Source organism: Carassius gibelio, chromosome A7 (genome assembly GCF_023724105.1).
Source record: "Carassius gibelio isolate Cgi1373 ecotype wild population from Czech Republic chromosome A7, carGib1.2-hapl.c, whole genome shotgun sequence".
NCBI lineage: Eukaryota > Metazoa > Chordata > Actinopteri > Cypriniformes > Cyprinidae > Carassius > Carassius gibelio.
The window spans coordinates 13,910,452-13,926,381 of record NC_068377.1 but is presented as its reverse complement, the minus strand read 5'-3'; the positions used below and the strand labels follow the sequence as shown (position 1 = coordinate 13,926,381).

At 36.7% G+C, this 15,930-nt stretch overlaps 1 protein-coding gene across 1 annotated transcript; it reads left to right on the top strand.

Annotated features, from left to right (window-relative positions):
• Positions 1 to 123: 123 nt before the first annotated feature.
• LOC128016636 (serine protease HTRA3) lies at positions 124 to 15,163 on the top strand. The gene is made up of 9 exons (XM_052601305.1): positions 124 to 884; positions 4,125 to 4,224; positions 5,116 to 5,338; positions 5,436 to 5,630; positions 11,184 to 11,216; positions 12,428 to 12,542; positions 12,679 to 12,736; positions 12,840 to 12,935; positions 14,130 to 15,163. The coding sequence occupies exons 1-9, from the start codon at positions 470 to 472 to the stop codon at positions 14,296 to 14,298; spliced, it is 1,404 nt and encodes a 467-aa protein (XP_052457265.1). The 5' UTR covers positions 124 to 469; the 3' UTR covers positions 14,299 to 15,163.
• Positions 15,164 to 15,930: the final 767 nt, after the last annotated feature.

Below are 15,930 nucleotides of genomic sequence, written 5' to 3'. Positions count from 1 at the left end.
AAACAGTTTATTATAACTCAATTGAAACGAAATCTTCGAAAGAACCGATTCGCGGAAATGACTCGGTCTCGGACTCGGACTTCCTAAGCTCTTCCTAACGAAATTCCCCGCCTTCTCTGGAGAGAAGAGAAAAGCAGACTTCACTCGAGTATGTTGAGATGGTCTGCACATGAAACTTCACCATACATTGAGGAGCTTTACATAGGCTACATTGTTTTAATAAGTTGCACGAGAAATCATCAGCATTTGCGCGCTTCAATAGATCAGATTGGCTTAGATAATCAACATTCGCCTACTGTTCCTGGAAGAACTTATTCACACTGGTCTTTCATCCGAGCCTGCAAGGAACGCACATATTTTATATGAAAGGAGATTTTGCATTGGAAATCTCATGCGTAATGGTGATCTCCAGAGGACACTGATTATCCAAGAACTGTGTGTGAATACGTTTTCATTTTAAACCAAAAAAATGCAGGTCATTCTGTTTGTCTCGGTCGTTTTTCTTTCCATCAAAGATGCTTTGGCGGAAACTAAACACAAGTGTCCGGAGCGCTGTGATGTAAGTAAGTGTCCGAGCCCGAGCTGCCCGAGCGGGTATGTGCCGGACCGCTGTAACTGCTGTCTGGTGTGCGCGCACGGAGAGGGCGAGCCGTGCGGCCGCAAGGACGATCTTCCCTGCGGGGACGGCCTGGAATGCAAGCACCCGTCTGGAAGAAGACTGCCCAAAGGCGTGTGTCAGTGCAGGTACAGCAGTAAAGTGTGCGGCAGTGACGGGAACACGTACGGTAACATCTGCCAGCTGAAGGCCGTGAGCAGGAAAGCGCTGCAGCAGGGTCTGCCCGCGGTCACCAACATGCACAAGGGACCCTGTGAAAGCAATCAAGGTCAGTGATTTGTGTATAGCAAGAGGAAAGCATGCTGCAGCAATTCAATTATGTATTCATTTATGCAGAAATGTTAATGATTAAATATATTCAAACAGTCTCTCTAGGCCTATTCAAATTAAATGACAGTATTGTTAGTGCTATAAAATAATAATCATTAATTAAATACATGCCTGGTGTAGCAAAAGTTATCACTAGTACAGTAAGAGTAAGACCTAATAGTGGAAGTGTGGTGTGAAAGGGAGGGATGGGATGTCTGTAAGGGAAAGATGACATTAGATTAAAATCTCTTCATCAGCTTCTAGAATGCCAAATACTGTTTTCATCATTTAGTAAATACAAGCCTACACCATTTTCACACACGCTCACACACACACACACGCACACGCACACCTTAGCAATTTAATTGGGGACATGCCATATGTTTCTGGGTCATTCCATAAAAGTTGCTGTCCCACATTAATGTGCAAACTGCGTGGTAAAAAAAGAAAAAGAAATGTCTGAACACTATGTAGTGGCATGCATTTGAGCACGGGGCTAGTTCTGAACTGATCTGAAAAGGAATTCATGAATTAAAAAAATTGTTTCATAATTTTTATAAAATTTTTATCTATACATTTTATTATATTTTACTACTTACTTAATTTTCTTGAATTTTATCTGTGAAACATTTTTACCTTTCAGGGCATACTGAGGCTTTGTCAGGTTCAAGTAAAGTCACATTTATTTATGTAGCAGATTATTTCTCAGAAACATCTCATTATACAGATCAAACAAATTCAGTTCAACTGTAAAGCAACTCTGTTTGATGAACTGTGTGTCCATTATATAGTTCAAGTCGGTTCATTGTTGATTCAAGTAAATCCAATAACAATGTCAATGTTGCAAAATTCATCACTTATAAAACATATTGAATTCGGTTATAAATCACCTCTACAGATGACAATAGTGTCATTATTTAGTTCAGACCAGTTCAGTGTTCATTCAAAAAAAGTTCAATAACTATGTTAGTGTTGCAAAGTTCATCAGTTCAGAATTGGCAGATCAACAAAACACAATAGTTTTATTATCTAGCTTAGAGTTCAAGTTTTATTTTCATCTAATAGACACACAAAAAGACAAACACACATACTGTGAGTCCATTGCATTTCATGTATCATATTGCATTCAGAAGATAACACCCTTGAGCTCCTACAGCGACCATCACATATCATAACTCCACTGATAACCAGATGAACCATCATAAGCATTATGAAAAATGGAACTGTGACTTCATACTTAACGTGCAAATAGCAGCTGCAGAGAAGTTTGGAAAATATAGGGCTGCTTTGTTCTCTGCAGACCGAGTATGATTTCCTGTGGGGTTCTCAGTGGAGGCTGCCATTCTGCTCTGATTTTGACCTTATTACCAACACCCTATCCTTTATCATTTTTAAAGGAAATCTCAAACTGCTTCCAGATCGGCAGTAAAAAGTTCTTTCAGTGGTGACAGGAAGAGGGAGGAGTAAATGGTACCACTCTGGAGACACGTTATCAGTGAGAAGTGACCTAGATCTGGATTCAGTGGCTATTAATGGGGTGAAATGATCAAGATACAGTAAGGTCAAATAGTTAGGTTTGTTGATTCAATAAAAAAAAAGAAAGAAAACTAAACCAAGATTCAGCAAAACCAGGTTTAAATAAGTCCATCTGGTAGCAGTCATCTGCCATTAGTTACTGTCTGCCCCTGCAGTGCCACTGAACACACTGGAGTATATATTTGGAAAAGCCCACTGCTATTTGGAGAGCAGAAAATCATTACAGCATTAGAAGTCACATAAATTATAGTCTATCATTCTATACAATTTAGGCTACTTAGTCAAAAACCTCAAAATGAAACACTAAGCCTTGCAATCACTGTAACCCAATGCCTTAGAAACAGATGCTGCCCATCATCTTTCCACCAGATTGTGTGATCAGCTGCTCTTCACTCCAGACTGGAAAAAGTGAATGAGGAAACTATTTAGAACATATTTTTAATGGACATCCATCTTTGGTTTATTCCTGGTTGACTTTGAGTTGAGTGGCATTTCTCAGTATTATATGTGATTGTCTAAATGAATTTGCACACATTGCCAGTAAAAGTTGACTTACTTGGAAGAGGTCACAGCTCTGTGATGCAGCTTTACAGGAATGTGCTTTTATATGGGGTGTTGCATTTGATTAATGATTAACAGTTGAGTGTAATTCATTGCATGCTTATTTTGGTTTCTCACAGCTTCCAAATTATAAAGCTTAAATACATTCATCCAGAAAGACAGCAAGAACGCTTTGGAATTATGTAGTGTATGGATTTTTTTTTTGCCAACTAGCTTTACATATTAACACTTTATCAATCAAAGGTTTGAAGGTTTTTTTTTTTGTTTTTGTTTTTGTTTTTAAGAAAATAATACTTTTATTCAGCAGGGACATATTAAAATGATCAAATGTGACAGCAAATACATTTTAAATTTGACAAAAGATTGCTATTTCAAATAAATGCTGTTCTTGTAAACTCTATTCATTAAAGAAACCTGAAAAAAGTAAATGTAAAAGTAAAAAAAATACTGAATCCAAAGTTTAAGCACAATTTTAGGAAATTTTCATTAATTGTTTCTGTGTTTAACACATTTCTGAGGCTTGCATTTTAACCTCTAAATAGACTGCAACCTATCTCTAAATTATGGCCTAGACAAAACGGTAATAAACAAACTGTACTAAACTAGTACTAAACCAAAGGATCTTGATTCTTTAATGACTTCATATCAAAGGTTAGTAGGATAATCAGGGTGTGCACACCAAAGGAATGATGGCTGTGCCAACACTGTCATAGGAAACAGCAGTCAAGGAGAAAATAACATGCCCTAATTACTTTACACACTGAACACCCTCCATCATTCTCTTCCATACATATACTGCATAGCCAGCACAAGTCAAGTATGTGGGAGGATAAAAGCCACCTAGTGATTTTAGACCCAATTATAGAGGAACATTTCCTGTGTATGAAAAGGCTTTCTTCAACTATCATCATTGCATACCATTTGAATCTCCAGGAAAGTATTTAAACACTGCATGGCTGCTAATCTTGCCCTCTTGAGCCAGAAAAGATTATTTGGGTTTATATAAAGACAGTAGCTGCATCACAGAAGAAAACATGGTGCTGGTTTTGATCATTTTATAGAGTGGAATTATTAACATGTGTAATTCTTTTTGCTAGTATAGGTCCCACACACCCCAGCAGCCCAAGGTACAAATTTAACTTCATTGCTGACGTGGTGGAGAAGATCGCCCCTGCTGTGGTGCACATTGAGCTGTTCCTAAAGTAAGCCCAAACACTTGCAAACACCTTCATGGTGTGGCAGCCGTCTGTACAGCGCTTTAAAACTGTGAGGAAGTGTGAAAGGTGCTTGGCAGACACCGTTGTGTGAGGTTCACTGCTGTCTGTAAATTAACTGAACACATGAACAACTGCTTTTGCTGAGGCTGTTCATTTGTGAAGTGGATAAAAGGTCCCTTTTTGTCATATTGTACAAACACATGAATGCATATATTTAAGAAAAAAATTATGTTTATATATTAAATATATTTATATGTAATATAAAATATAAATATATAAATATTTAAATGTATACATGTAAATATTTCAAAATATATACTGTATGTGTGTTTATTTATATATACAAAATAAACAAACACAGCACACATACATATATTACATAAACAAAACTTTTATTTTGGATGCGATTAATCATTTGACATCACTAGTTTATATATTTTAAATATTCTTAATTGCAACTTCCTTATTAAAAAAAACACTAAAGTATATTTTAGTTTAACATGCTTGTCAGTACATTCAAGAGTAAACTTTGACATTATTTCAAATTAAATAGAGAGATGTACTTAAGTCCTACTTTAAAAAAGTGCCCTAAAGTTCAGTAAATTGCATTTCATATAAAGTTAAACTATAATATATTTGAATTGAATTGCAGTCATTAATGCAGTTAAGTGTATGAAAACTTTATATTCCATTTGCACTTGCAAAGTATATTCTAACCCATGTTATTTCCAAGTATTCTTTTTGAAAGTATGTTGAACTTTCACAAGGGAATAAATTATAAAAAAATAAAATATTATTATTTTTTGAATCACTCTAATTAAATAAACTAAATAATGGGAACTTTATATGTTTTTTTTCCGCTTTTGCCCACTATAGCCACCCCCTCTTTGGCCGGACGGTCCCGCTATCAAGTGGTTCAGGTTTTTTAATGTCAGAGACCGGGCTGATCGTGACTAATGCCCATGTGGTGTCCAGCACCACACCTGTTTCGGGTCATCAGCGACTCAAAGTACAGATGCGTGAAGGGGATGTGTATGAGGCCACTATCAAAGACATTGACAAGAAATCTGACATTGCCACTATCAAAATCAACTCGCAGGTAAGAATAAACCTATTTTTATTGCACTGTAAGAACTGACTTTATAATACAGAAGTCAAAATGTGTTTTCTTAATACTACCTACCACCCCATTGCAGAAAAAGTTGCCCGTTTTATTGCTGGGTCACTCGGCAGACCTGCGCCCGGGTGAGTTTGTGGTTGCTATCGGCAGCCCGTTTTCCCTGCAGAACACAGTGACGACAGGAATAGTCAGCACTGCACAGAGAGATGGGAAAGAACTGGGTCTTCGTGATTCAGACATGGACTACATCCAGACTGACGCCATCATCAATGTAAGACACCGAATAGATAACCACAACAACACATGTTAAGAGTCTTACTTGCTGCATAAGACAAGCTCTGAAATCATATTGCATCCAACAAGTAATGCTTATGGATTGATCATAACTATTCACTTATTGAACAAAAATATAAATTATAAATAAAACCTATTTTGTTAAAGGTTATGATGCTTCCTAAGTGATTATCAAACTTTTTGATTGCATTACTAGAGTTTTCTTATTTGCTATTTTATAATTTAAAAAATTGCTATTTTGAATTCACTGATGTCATATCTGTTCAGTTAAATAGTGTCTGTGCATTCATTTGCAATCAAGTCAATGATATCGCTGTAAATGAAGTGACTCCAACTAAGCAAGCCATAGGTGACAGCGGCAAGGAACCGAAATCTGGGATCTGTATCTGAGGCTCTAGTTGTCCCGGTCTCCACTGTCTTTCAGGGCTGTAGAGGTCCTTTCTAGGTGCTGATCCACCATCTGGTCTGGATACAGACTGGATCTGGTGGCTACGGTGACCTCGGAATAAGAGAGAAACAGACTAATATTAGTGTAGATGCCATTCTTCTAATGATGTAGCAAGTACATCAGGTGTTATGGGAAGTGTTCCCGGTTCCGGTTTACCTAATTAATGCAGCCTAAAAATCCTTTAACGGATTTGGATATTAGAAGCATATTAGTGCATTATGTGTAAACCAGGTTAAAGAGATGGGTCTTTAATCTAGATTTAAAGTGTGCAAGAGTGTGTCTGCCTCCCCAACAATGTTAGGTAGGTTATTCCAGAGTTTAGGTGTCAAATAGGAAAAGGATCTGCCACCCGCAGTTGATTTTGATATTCTAGGTATTATCAAATTGCCTGAGTTTTGAGAACGAGGTGGACGTAGAGGATAATAATGTAACAAGAGCTCATTCAAATACTGAGGTGCTAAACCATTCAGGGCTTTACAAGTAATAAGCAATATTTTAAAATCTATACGATGTTTGATAGGGAGCCAGTGCAGTGTTGACAGGACCGTGCTAATATGGTCATACTTCCTGGTTCTAGTAAGAACTCTTGCTGCTAACTGTAGTTTGTTTACTAAGCATGCAGAACAACCACCCAATAAAGCATTACAATAATCTAACCTTGAGGTCATAAATGCATGGATTAACATTTCTGCATTTGACATTGAGAGCATAGACCGTATTCCATTAGTTTTTCGAATTGGTGTGTTTCTTGGGGCCGCGAAGAAATATAGAGCTGAGTATCATCAGCATAACAGTGGAAGCTAACACCATGTTTCCTGATGATATCTCCCAAGGGTAACATATAAAGTGTGAAGAGTAGCGGCCCTAGTACTGAGCCTTGAGGTACTCCATACTGCAATTGTGATCGATAGGATACCTCTTCATTCACTGCTACAAACTGATGGCGGTCATATAAGTACGATTGAAACCATTCTAATGCACTTCCATTAATGCCGATAAAGTGTTCTAGTCTATGCAAAAGAATGTTGTGGTCAATAGTGTCGACCACAGCACTAAGATCCAATAAAACTAATTGAGAGATATATCCATGATCAGATGATAAGAGCAGGTCATTTGTAACTCTAAGAAGAGCAGTCTCAGTACTATGATACAGTATAAATCCTGACTGGAAATCCTCACAGATACCATTTTTCTCTAAGAAGGAATATAATTGTGAGGATACTACCTTTTCTAGTATCTTGGACAGAAAAGGGAGATTTGAGATTGGTTCTTTGAAGTTCTTTGGGGTCAAGTTGCAGTTTTTTGATGGAGAGGCTTAATAACAGCTAGTTTGAAGGTTTTGGGGACATATCCTAATGACAATGAGGAATTAATAATAGTCAGAAAAGGATCTATGACTTCTGGAAGCACCTCTTTTGGGAGATTAGATGGAATAGGGTCTAACATACATGTTGTTGGTTTAGATGATTTAACAAGTTTATACAATTGTTCCTCTCCTAATATTATACAATTCTTCCTCTCCTACGGTCAACTCCCATATATATACACTATCATTCATAGTACACACACATTGTGTGTGTTTAGGTGTGTGTATAACTACTGTGTACACCTGTTTAAGTTCAGTTTAGTTGGACACCACCCAGTACTCCCTGATTCTACACTCTCTCCTTTACTTCTATAACCAGGCTTGACTAGACAAAGAGAGAGAGAGAGAGAGAGAGAGAGAGAGAGAGAAGATTCATTATTTAGGTATTAACCTGAAAAAGGCTTGCTAAAATCTGTACAATTTAAACAATACCATACTGGTAATGAGTATTACTAGTATGAACATTACTGGTATGAACATTTAATGCATGGAGCTGTTCTAATTTATTTGATAACCTATTAAATATTCAGTTTATACAGGATCATATCATATCCAAAAATCCAAATATTGGTGATGAATTTTTCTTAATGTTTACACAGTTAAGACTGGACTTAAAGACAGCCACATGATTTAAATAATGATCACCGAAGTCACTCATGGCATTTGTGAGTTTAGCCAATGCAACATGACACAGTTAATGTGTTATAATAGTCCATCAAAGTTGTGACTGTTTGAGGAAACTAGCCAGTAGGCTACCTACAAACACAACACCAAACAGCTTCTGTTGCACTGACTGAGTAATTAACAGTCATTATCTTTATGGCACACACATATTAGGACAGGTTACCTCCCTTTTTACTCCCTGTAAGTCACTGTTATTCCCTACTGATTCAACTACCCTTATCTCCTCATCCTCCTGCCTGTCCCTTTGAGGGCCATCATCATTGACAACAGAACAAGCTTGTATTTCCTGCCTCACCTCCTCTTTTACTTGATTATATTGCTGCACAAACTTAAGCTTATTATATTGGAGATTTTCAGCACCACTTTGCACTTTGGTCTGTTCATTTGGAGAGATGGAGAAGAAGTGGGGAGGGGTGAAGTGATATTTATGTACTTCATTGCTCTGTCAATGGCGCATTGTGATTGGGTTTATGCTGTCAATAGAGAAGATAAGCTCATGGGCCACTGACACTGCCAGTGTTAGGCAAGTTACTCTGAAAATGTAATCAAATTACTGATTACTGTTTTCTCCTTTTAAAAGCAATCACGTTACTGTTCTGATTACTTTATTTAAAAAGTAATTAGTTACATTACCAGTTACATTACTTTTTCTCTATGAAATTTATGAAATCCCAGCATACATGCTCCCGATAAAGATTTGTTATTAAAGCGTCAACATTCACAGAACACTGTTATTTTTAAAGGGGGGGTGAAATGCTCGTTTTCACTCAATATCCTGTTAATCTTGAGTACCTATAGAGTAGTACTGCATCCTTCATAACTCCAAAAAGTCTTTAGTTTTATTATATTCATAAGAGAAAGATAGTCTGTACCGATTTTTCCCGGAAAAACATGACCGTCTGGAGGCGTGACGTGTGGGCGGAGCTAAAGAATCACGAGCGGCAGTAGGCTTTTGCGTTGAGAGCGTTTGGAAGCTGTGACTTTACGTGAGGACAAAACCAACCAAAACAAACCATGGCTAACAGTCAGATTCAGTGTATATTTATGATCCAGAATCAGACCCAGAGGCTGAAATTTAACAAGAGCAGCATCAGCAACAACGTCTCTATGTGGTATGTACTGAAACTGTATATATTTGCTTAGCGGTTTTGGAAAATGACTAAGTTCCACTTTGTCGTCTTTTTTTTTTAAGCTGTACATGTGGAAAGTGCAGTTTGATGACAACATCGCATGTTATTTACTTGATGTGCTTACGCGCCGATAACTAAGTTAACAACACAGAGATATTTGAAGCAGTTTTACTCACCGCATGCGGTTCCAACACACGATTGTGACCCTTTTTCGTTGTGACTGCATTATCCTTAAGAAATAAACGATATGCAAATCCGGCGTCAAACTGGGCCTTGTTTGTAAAACAAGCATCTTTGAAATGCAGGGAACAAACACAAACACTTGCACAACTCCGTTGATGCTCAGTAAAAATAAACTCCATCCACTGGTCCCTTAATGCTGTTTCTCTTTTGGTAATCTGTGCAGGGTTGTCTTGCCCTGGCAACCAAACACTCCTTTTGTGACATTTCGCGATGCTCTCGCTCTGATCAGTGACTGTCTGTTGTCCTCTCATTGCTCTGCTATACGGGAGCGCGCTCTTCCGGCAGACGTGCCCTTAAGACCCATATAAGGAAATTCCGCTCCATCTAACGTCACACAGAGCCATACTCGAAAAAAAAACTTTCCGAAACTTGTGACAAACCGGAAGAAGTATTTTTGGAACAGAAATACTCCTTCAAACGTACAACTTAATTTTTGAAACTTTGTCCATGTTTAGCATGGGAATCCAACTCTTTAACAGTGTAAAAAACTCAGTATGCATGAAATAGCATTTCAACCCCCCTTTAACTAAAGCAAGCGGCTGCTGCATGCATGGTTTGGCAGAATGCAATCAAAGAGCGCTGCATTTATATTCTCTAAAAGACATCTCTCAGGTCATGAAATCTCACAAATCTCTGTTATAACACAATAAATATATGCATAATATTTCATAATGTCTCCAATTTGTGTGTTACAATGAGAGGAAACTTGAGCATGCAAATTTCAGCACTGCATTGCTCAATGCTGCAAACACGTGTTATATCCTAAATAGAAACTCTGCATACACTTGCGCTTGATAATGTTTATATTTTATATTAGTTCATGTTGCTTTTGTGCAATATATCAATAACAATTTATTTGTTCTAGACATTTTATGTTTAGTTATTTCTATTTTACTGGAGTCCTGTGAATCATTTTATTCTACCACATCCCGCACACACACGAGTCTCTGCACTCGCCTATCAAGTCTTGTTCCACACGCTGCACTCTGTTGCATCGTGTCTTGCGGGAGAAGGTCTCTAATCCACTGGCACTTGACTTGACAGTGCATGTGCTACATCCTTTTTTACATTCTCTATTTTATAAAACACTGCATTCTGTCAGCAATGTAACACGGCAGTAACATATAGAGTCCTCAGCTTGTAATTATACTCTAATTATATATAGAGTATATGAAGTAATTCATTACTGCCCAACACTGGAGACTGCATGGTGAGCCAGTTACCAAAAAAACTAAACAAAACTTTTTATCGGCCCCAAAGTGCATTGGCCAACAGGAAAATATTCGGAATGCCAGATTACCAGTCCATCCCTGGTTTGGAATTTATGTTTTTCTTCAATGTTTGAAAATGTATGTTCAGTACTTTTGTTACAAATATAATCCCATTTAGATAAGGCGTGTAAAATAGTTTGAGCACCAATAATTATCATTAATTATTATATCACATGGAATTCTGATGAATGGTTCCTGTTAAATTTAAGAGTGGAAGCTGTTTGTTTGAAGTCTGAGATTTGTACTTCATTTAAAGTTTCGGACTTCTATTTTTGTTCAATGCTTCAACATTTATGTTCAGTACTTTTGGCATAAATCTAATCCCATATATATAATGTATTTATTGTTTGAGGGTACCAATAATTAACTTTTTCTTTTCTTTTCTCAGTATGGGAACTCAGGTGGACCACTCGTTAATTTGGTAATTATTTCATATAGTAATGTGTGTCAGTTTTCTTTGAAATATAGTACGGTGGCCGAATGAGATCAACGCGCTGCAACTTAAAGGGTTGGTTCACCCAAAAATAAAAATGATGACATTAATAACTCACCGTCATGTCATTCCAAACCCGTGAGACCTCTGTTCATCTTCAGAACAGTTTAAGATATTTTAGATTTAGTCCGAGAGCTCTCAGTCCCTCCATTGAAACTGTATGTATACTGTATACGTTATACTGTCCATGTTAAGAAAGGTAAGAAAAACATCATCAAAGTAGTCCATGTGACATCAAACGGTCAGTTAGAATTTTTTGAAGCATCAAAAATACATTTAGGTCCAAAAACAGCAAAAACTACGACTTTATTCAGCATTGTCTGCAGTGTATAATATCCGGTTTGCGAACGAATCACTCGATGTAACCGGATCTTCTTGAACCAGTTGACCAAATCGAACTGAATCGTTTGAAATGGTTCGCGTCTCCAGTAACCATTAATCCACAAATGACTTAAGCTGTTAACTTTTTTAATGTGGCTGATAATCCCTCTGAGTTAAAACAAACCAATATCCCGGAGTAATTCATGTACTCAAACAGTACACTGACTGAACTGCTGTGAAGAGAGAGATGAACACAGAGTCGAGCCAGATAACGAACAAAAGATTGACTCGTTCACAAGTCATAATATTGATTTTTGGGTGAACCTAAACCTTTAAGAAAACACCAGCAAATGAAGAAAACATCTTCATCAGTTTGACAACACAAGTGTTGCAAATCCTCACAACACATACAAATAACGAAATGCACTGCAAATCCTCACAACACATGCAAAAATTAAGAAATGCTGCAAATCCTCACAACACATGCAAATTACACCCGATGAAGATGAAAAAGTTTTCTTCATTTGCTGGTGTTTTTTCAATTTGCATGTGTTTTCTTAAATTGCATCACGTTGATCTCTCTCGGACACTGTACATTAGACTTAATGGAATGATTCACTTGGAAAAAGGTCTGCATCATTTGAATGTTGAATGTCTGTCTGCTCCTCGAACATTCACCCAAGAAGGAAAGACATACATGTTTGGAACATGGGTACAATACAATGAAAATAACAGCATTTAAATTTTTAGGTGTCCTTTTAATACTCAGAAATACTGTTACTGTATTTAACATTTCTTCGTAATGTGTCTTAAATAAGGACGGAGAGGTAATAGGAATCAACACCCTGAAAGTAGCTGCAGGAATCTCCTTTGCCATTCCTTCAGACAGGATTACTCGCTTCTTAAATGATTCATTGGGAAAGCAAAACAAAGGTACATGGGGCAGTTTTTGTACAAGGGAATTTGTAAAAGAGATCAGAGTGTGAATCATCTAATATTAAAAGTATGTTTTATTTTTTAAAAATAATTATGGCAGTATTAAATGTAACACATTTATATATTGTTTCAGAGACAAGAGCAGTTAAGACGCGTTTCATTGGAATCCGAATGTTCACCATCACAGAAGCGTGAGTGTCCTTCACTTCAGATGACTATACACATGTAAATGAACACAGCTGTCCTCTTTAATCATTGTGTGTATTTGAAGCATTCTGTTTGTGTCTCCTCCAGACTCGTCGAAGAGCTGAGGCAGCAGAATCCCGACTTCCCTGATGTCGGCAGCGGGATCTATGTCCATGAGGTGGTTCCTCACTCCCCTGCTCAGAAGTAAGCATCAGTCAAACCAGATGCACTTTGGTCTTTCAGTTGTGGCTGTACTTCAGAACTCCAAGCCAAGTAGTTTATCTCAGTCCGCACTCAGTGAATTTGAAGATCATAACTAACTACAAAGAGAAATGACAGATGTGTATGATAATACAAGGATTATGTAATAAATCTGTTTAGAACTGGGCGATAAGGCAAACAATTAAAACGTTTTTTAAAACGTTTGATTGATTCAAAATCTAGTCAACTAAAAAATTTAATTATAACAGGATTCAAGTAAAATTCTCTTTGTTAAATATTGTTTCAGAAAAGTTACAGCACATATCCTATATGTTCAGAAATAATATAAAATAAGAAAATTGCTAAATAAAATTTTGAGTTACTTATATATTTTGCAGCGTTTCATGTTAAAAGTTCAACTTGCATCTCTTAACCTTGCTTTTTTTTCTCACTGTCTATGTCTCATGTTTTTCAATGCAATAGCACAAATCTGAGTGAACAGCCACTTAGTGATATGTTTTACGTCCTTCACTGAGTCTGGTTGATCAGGTGCATCATCATGTGATCGGATGAGTTTTTTTCTCTTAGCTGTTGTCATTGGCATTTTATCAACATGTCTAACTGTAAAATTGTATTAAAAACTCTGATTCCTCTAATTTAAAAAAAAAATAAAATTGTGGAAAAACACTACATTCAAATTCAATAACCTGGCTATGATCCTTCATTTAAAAACCTGGTGTAGATCCTACAGATCTTGCAAATTTCAGACCTATTTCCAAGCTATGTTTTCTTTCATTTCTGCAGCGCGTCTTAACTGGAACATGTAAATTTGAGCACATTTCTCCCATTTTAGCTTCACTTCACTGTCTGCCCATAGATTTTTTCACTCATATCACACCATGGACTCACTCTTGTTATGTACAAATGCAACTGGCGCCATCTTGCATGTGTCTCAGCTATCAACTGTAATAGAAATTACCACAGCAAATGGACTTGTTGGATTATTTTCTTCTAAGCAGAGGCTCTGAGATATTATACAGGAAAAATTATCATTTATTTATTTATTTTGCTCCTCTCTGTGTCTTTGTCCTGATCACCTGTCAGGATTTATTTAAGTTTAGCTGCATACTTTGTCCCTTACAAATTCAAGCACAGAACTGACAAATGTATAGTATAATTTCTCCAAATGTGTTTCAGAGGGGGCATCAGAGATGGTGACATCATCGTTAAGTTAAATGGAGAGCCTCTGATGAGCTCCAGCGACCTGAAGGAAGCGCTCAACCAAGACACGACTCTGCTGCTGGAGGTGCGCAGAGGCAACGACGACCTGCTCTTCAACATAGAGCCTGACATCATCATGCAGTGATACCATCAAACTTTCACTGAAGATGTTGATTTTATCATGGCAAAAGGGATGTCTTAGAGTACATCCTGCTACAAAACAGGGACCTCTTTTACAAGCTGAGAGGAATCTAACCTTGAGCTTTTGCAGTCTCGGTTATGTCAAGTCTGCCAAAGGGATTTTATATAAAAGGCATTTTATAACAGCACAATCTCTTCGAAGCAGGTCTGAAGCAGATAATGATTTATTTCATTGCAAATATGAAAATTATCAGTACTGTATTTTGTAGAAAAAGACAAAAGCTGGTGATATTTTATACTCAGTCCACAATGAGTTTACAATGAAATGTAAATGGTAAAACCTTATATATATTTTACAAATACACAGAACCACCTCATAAATAACAACAATAATAATACTGAGGAACACACACATATATATACTGTATGTATGTATGTATGTATGTACTGTATATGGATTCTCTTCTTTATAAATCTCTCAACATTCATTGCTGAAACTTAATTGTGGCACCAGTGGCAAGAATCAATTGCTGTGCAAGGATTTTATATATATATACATATATATACATATATACATATATATTTTATAATGTGTGCAGAATGACTGTCATGAAGAATTAAATTTTTATGGTCATCTTGTTCAATGAAATGTGTGCTTTTTATGTGCAGAAATCAGAGTGAGACATCTTCTGTTCATGTAATCTGTTTATCAGTCTGTATATGCTCAAGTTCCTGTTTTTCTAAAATGTCTACAGCACAACATATGTCCTGATTAACATGTTTTCAAATATGCTCATATATTTTTTTGGTTCTCTTCAGCCGGATCTATGAATGTTGAACCTATGAAATAAAACCTTCTCAGAAAAGAATCACTCGCAGATTGGTGGATGATAAATGCGCAATTTTAACAGAGCAATCAGTTGAACCTAACATAAGTTCTTTGAGTTTGATTATGTAAAAGTTAAATAACACTGTCAGGTCTAATGATTCATGATAAGTCGGCGTTTGGGTTGGAAATCCACAAATCCAGAATACCCTTCAGAACTTTCTAGTACACAGAACTTTTTCTCCAGATCTCACTGTCTGGTCAGGACCCAGGGATCACAAAATTTAGACATGACACAAGGCTACACATTTCAAGCAGCGTAGGAGGATTTTATAGCTTATTCACTGAAGTAGGTCTGTCTATGAGAAACACAATCCAATGTGTTCCAAAAATCTTATGATGACATTACCTTTGTGTGCATATGCTCTATTCTATTCTATTTTAGGCCATTTTGTGTGTTCACACTGAAAAAAAAAACCCAACAAAAATGTGCACTCCAACTACTTGAAAAAATACATATTTAACTGAAAAAAGAATGCAATCTTTTGCACTTTATGCAATAAACTGCTGCAGCTCTTCATATACTAAGAAACTTAGAAGGGCTTAGATTATAACAAAATAACCTAAATTCATACACTTAAGTAAAAAGTGCATCATTTGGGACACATTGCATTCAAAGTACATATTTACATTTGGTCATCTCTTCTTTTCCCTTGGAATAAAACCCATTAACTTGGTGTGTTGGTAGCACCATGCTCTAATATTTGAGTTACAGGAAAGCTCAAAGCTTTACAAACTAATTATGCTAAA

Excerpts from the sequence above, each read along its gene's own strand:
- LOC128016636 (XM_052601305.1), top strand. The coding sequence starts at position 470 with ATGCAGGTCATTCTGTTTGTCTCGGTCGTTTTTCTTTCCATCAAAGAT. Across the intron at positions 885-4,124 it reads ACCCTGTGAAAGCAATCAAG|GTCCCACACACCCCAGCAGC; the intron begins GTCAGTGATTTG and ends TTGCTAGTATAG. Across the intron at positions 5,339-5,435 it reads CTATCAAAATCAACTCGCAG|AAAAAGTTGCCCGTTTTATT; the intron begins GTAAGAATAAAC and ends ACCCCATTGCAG.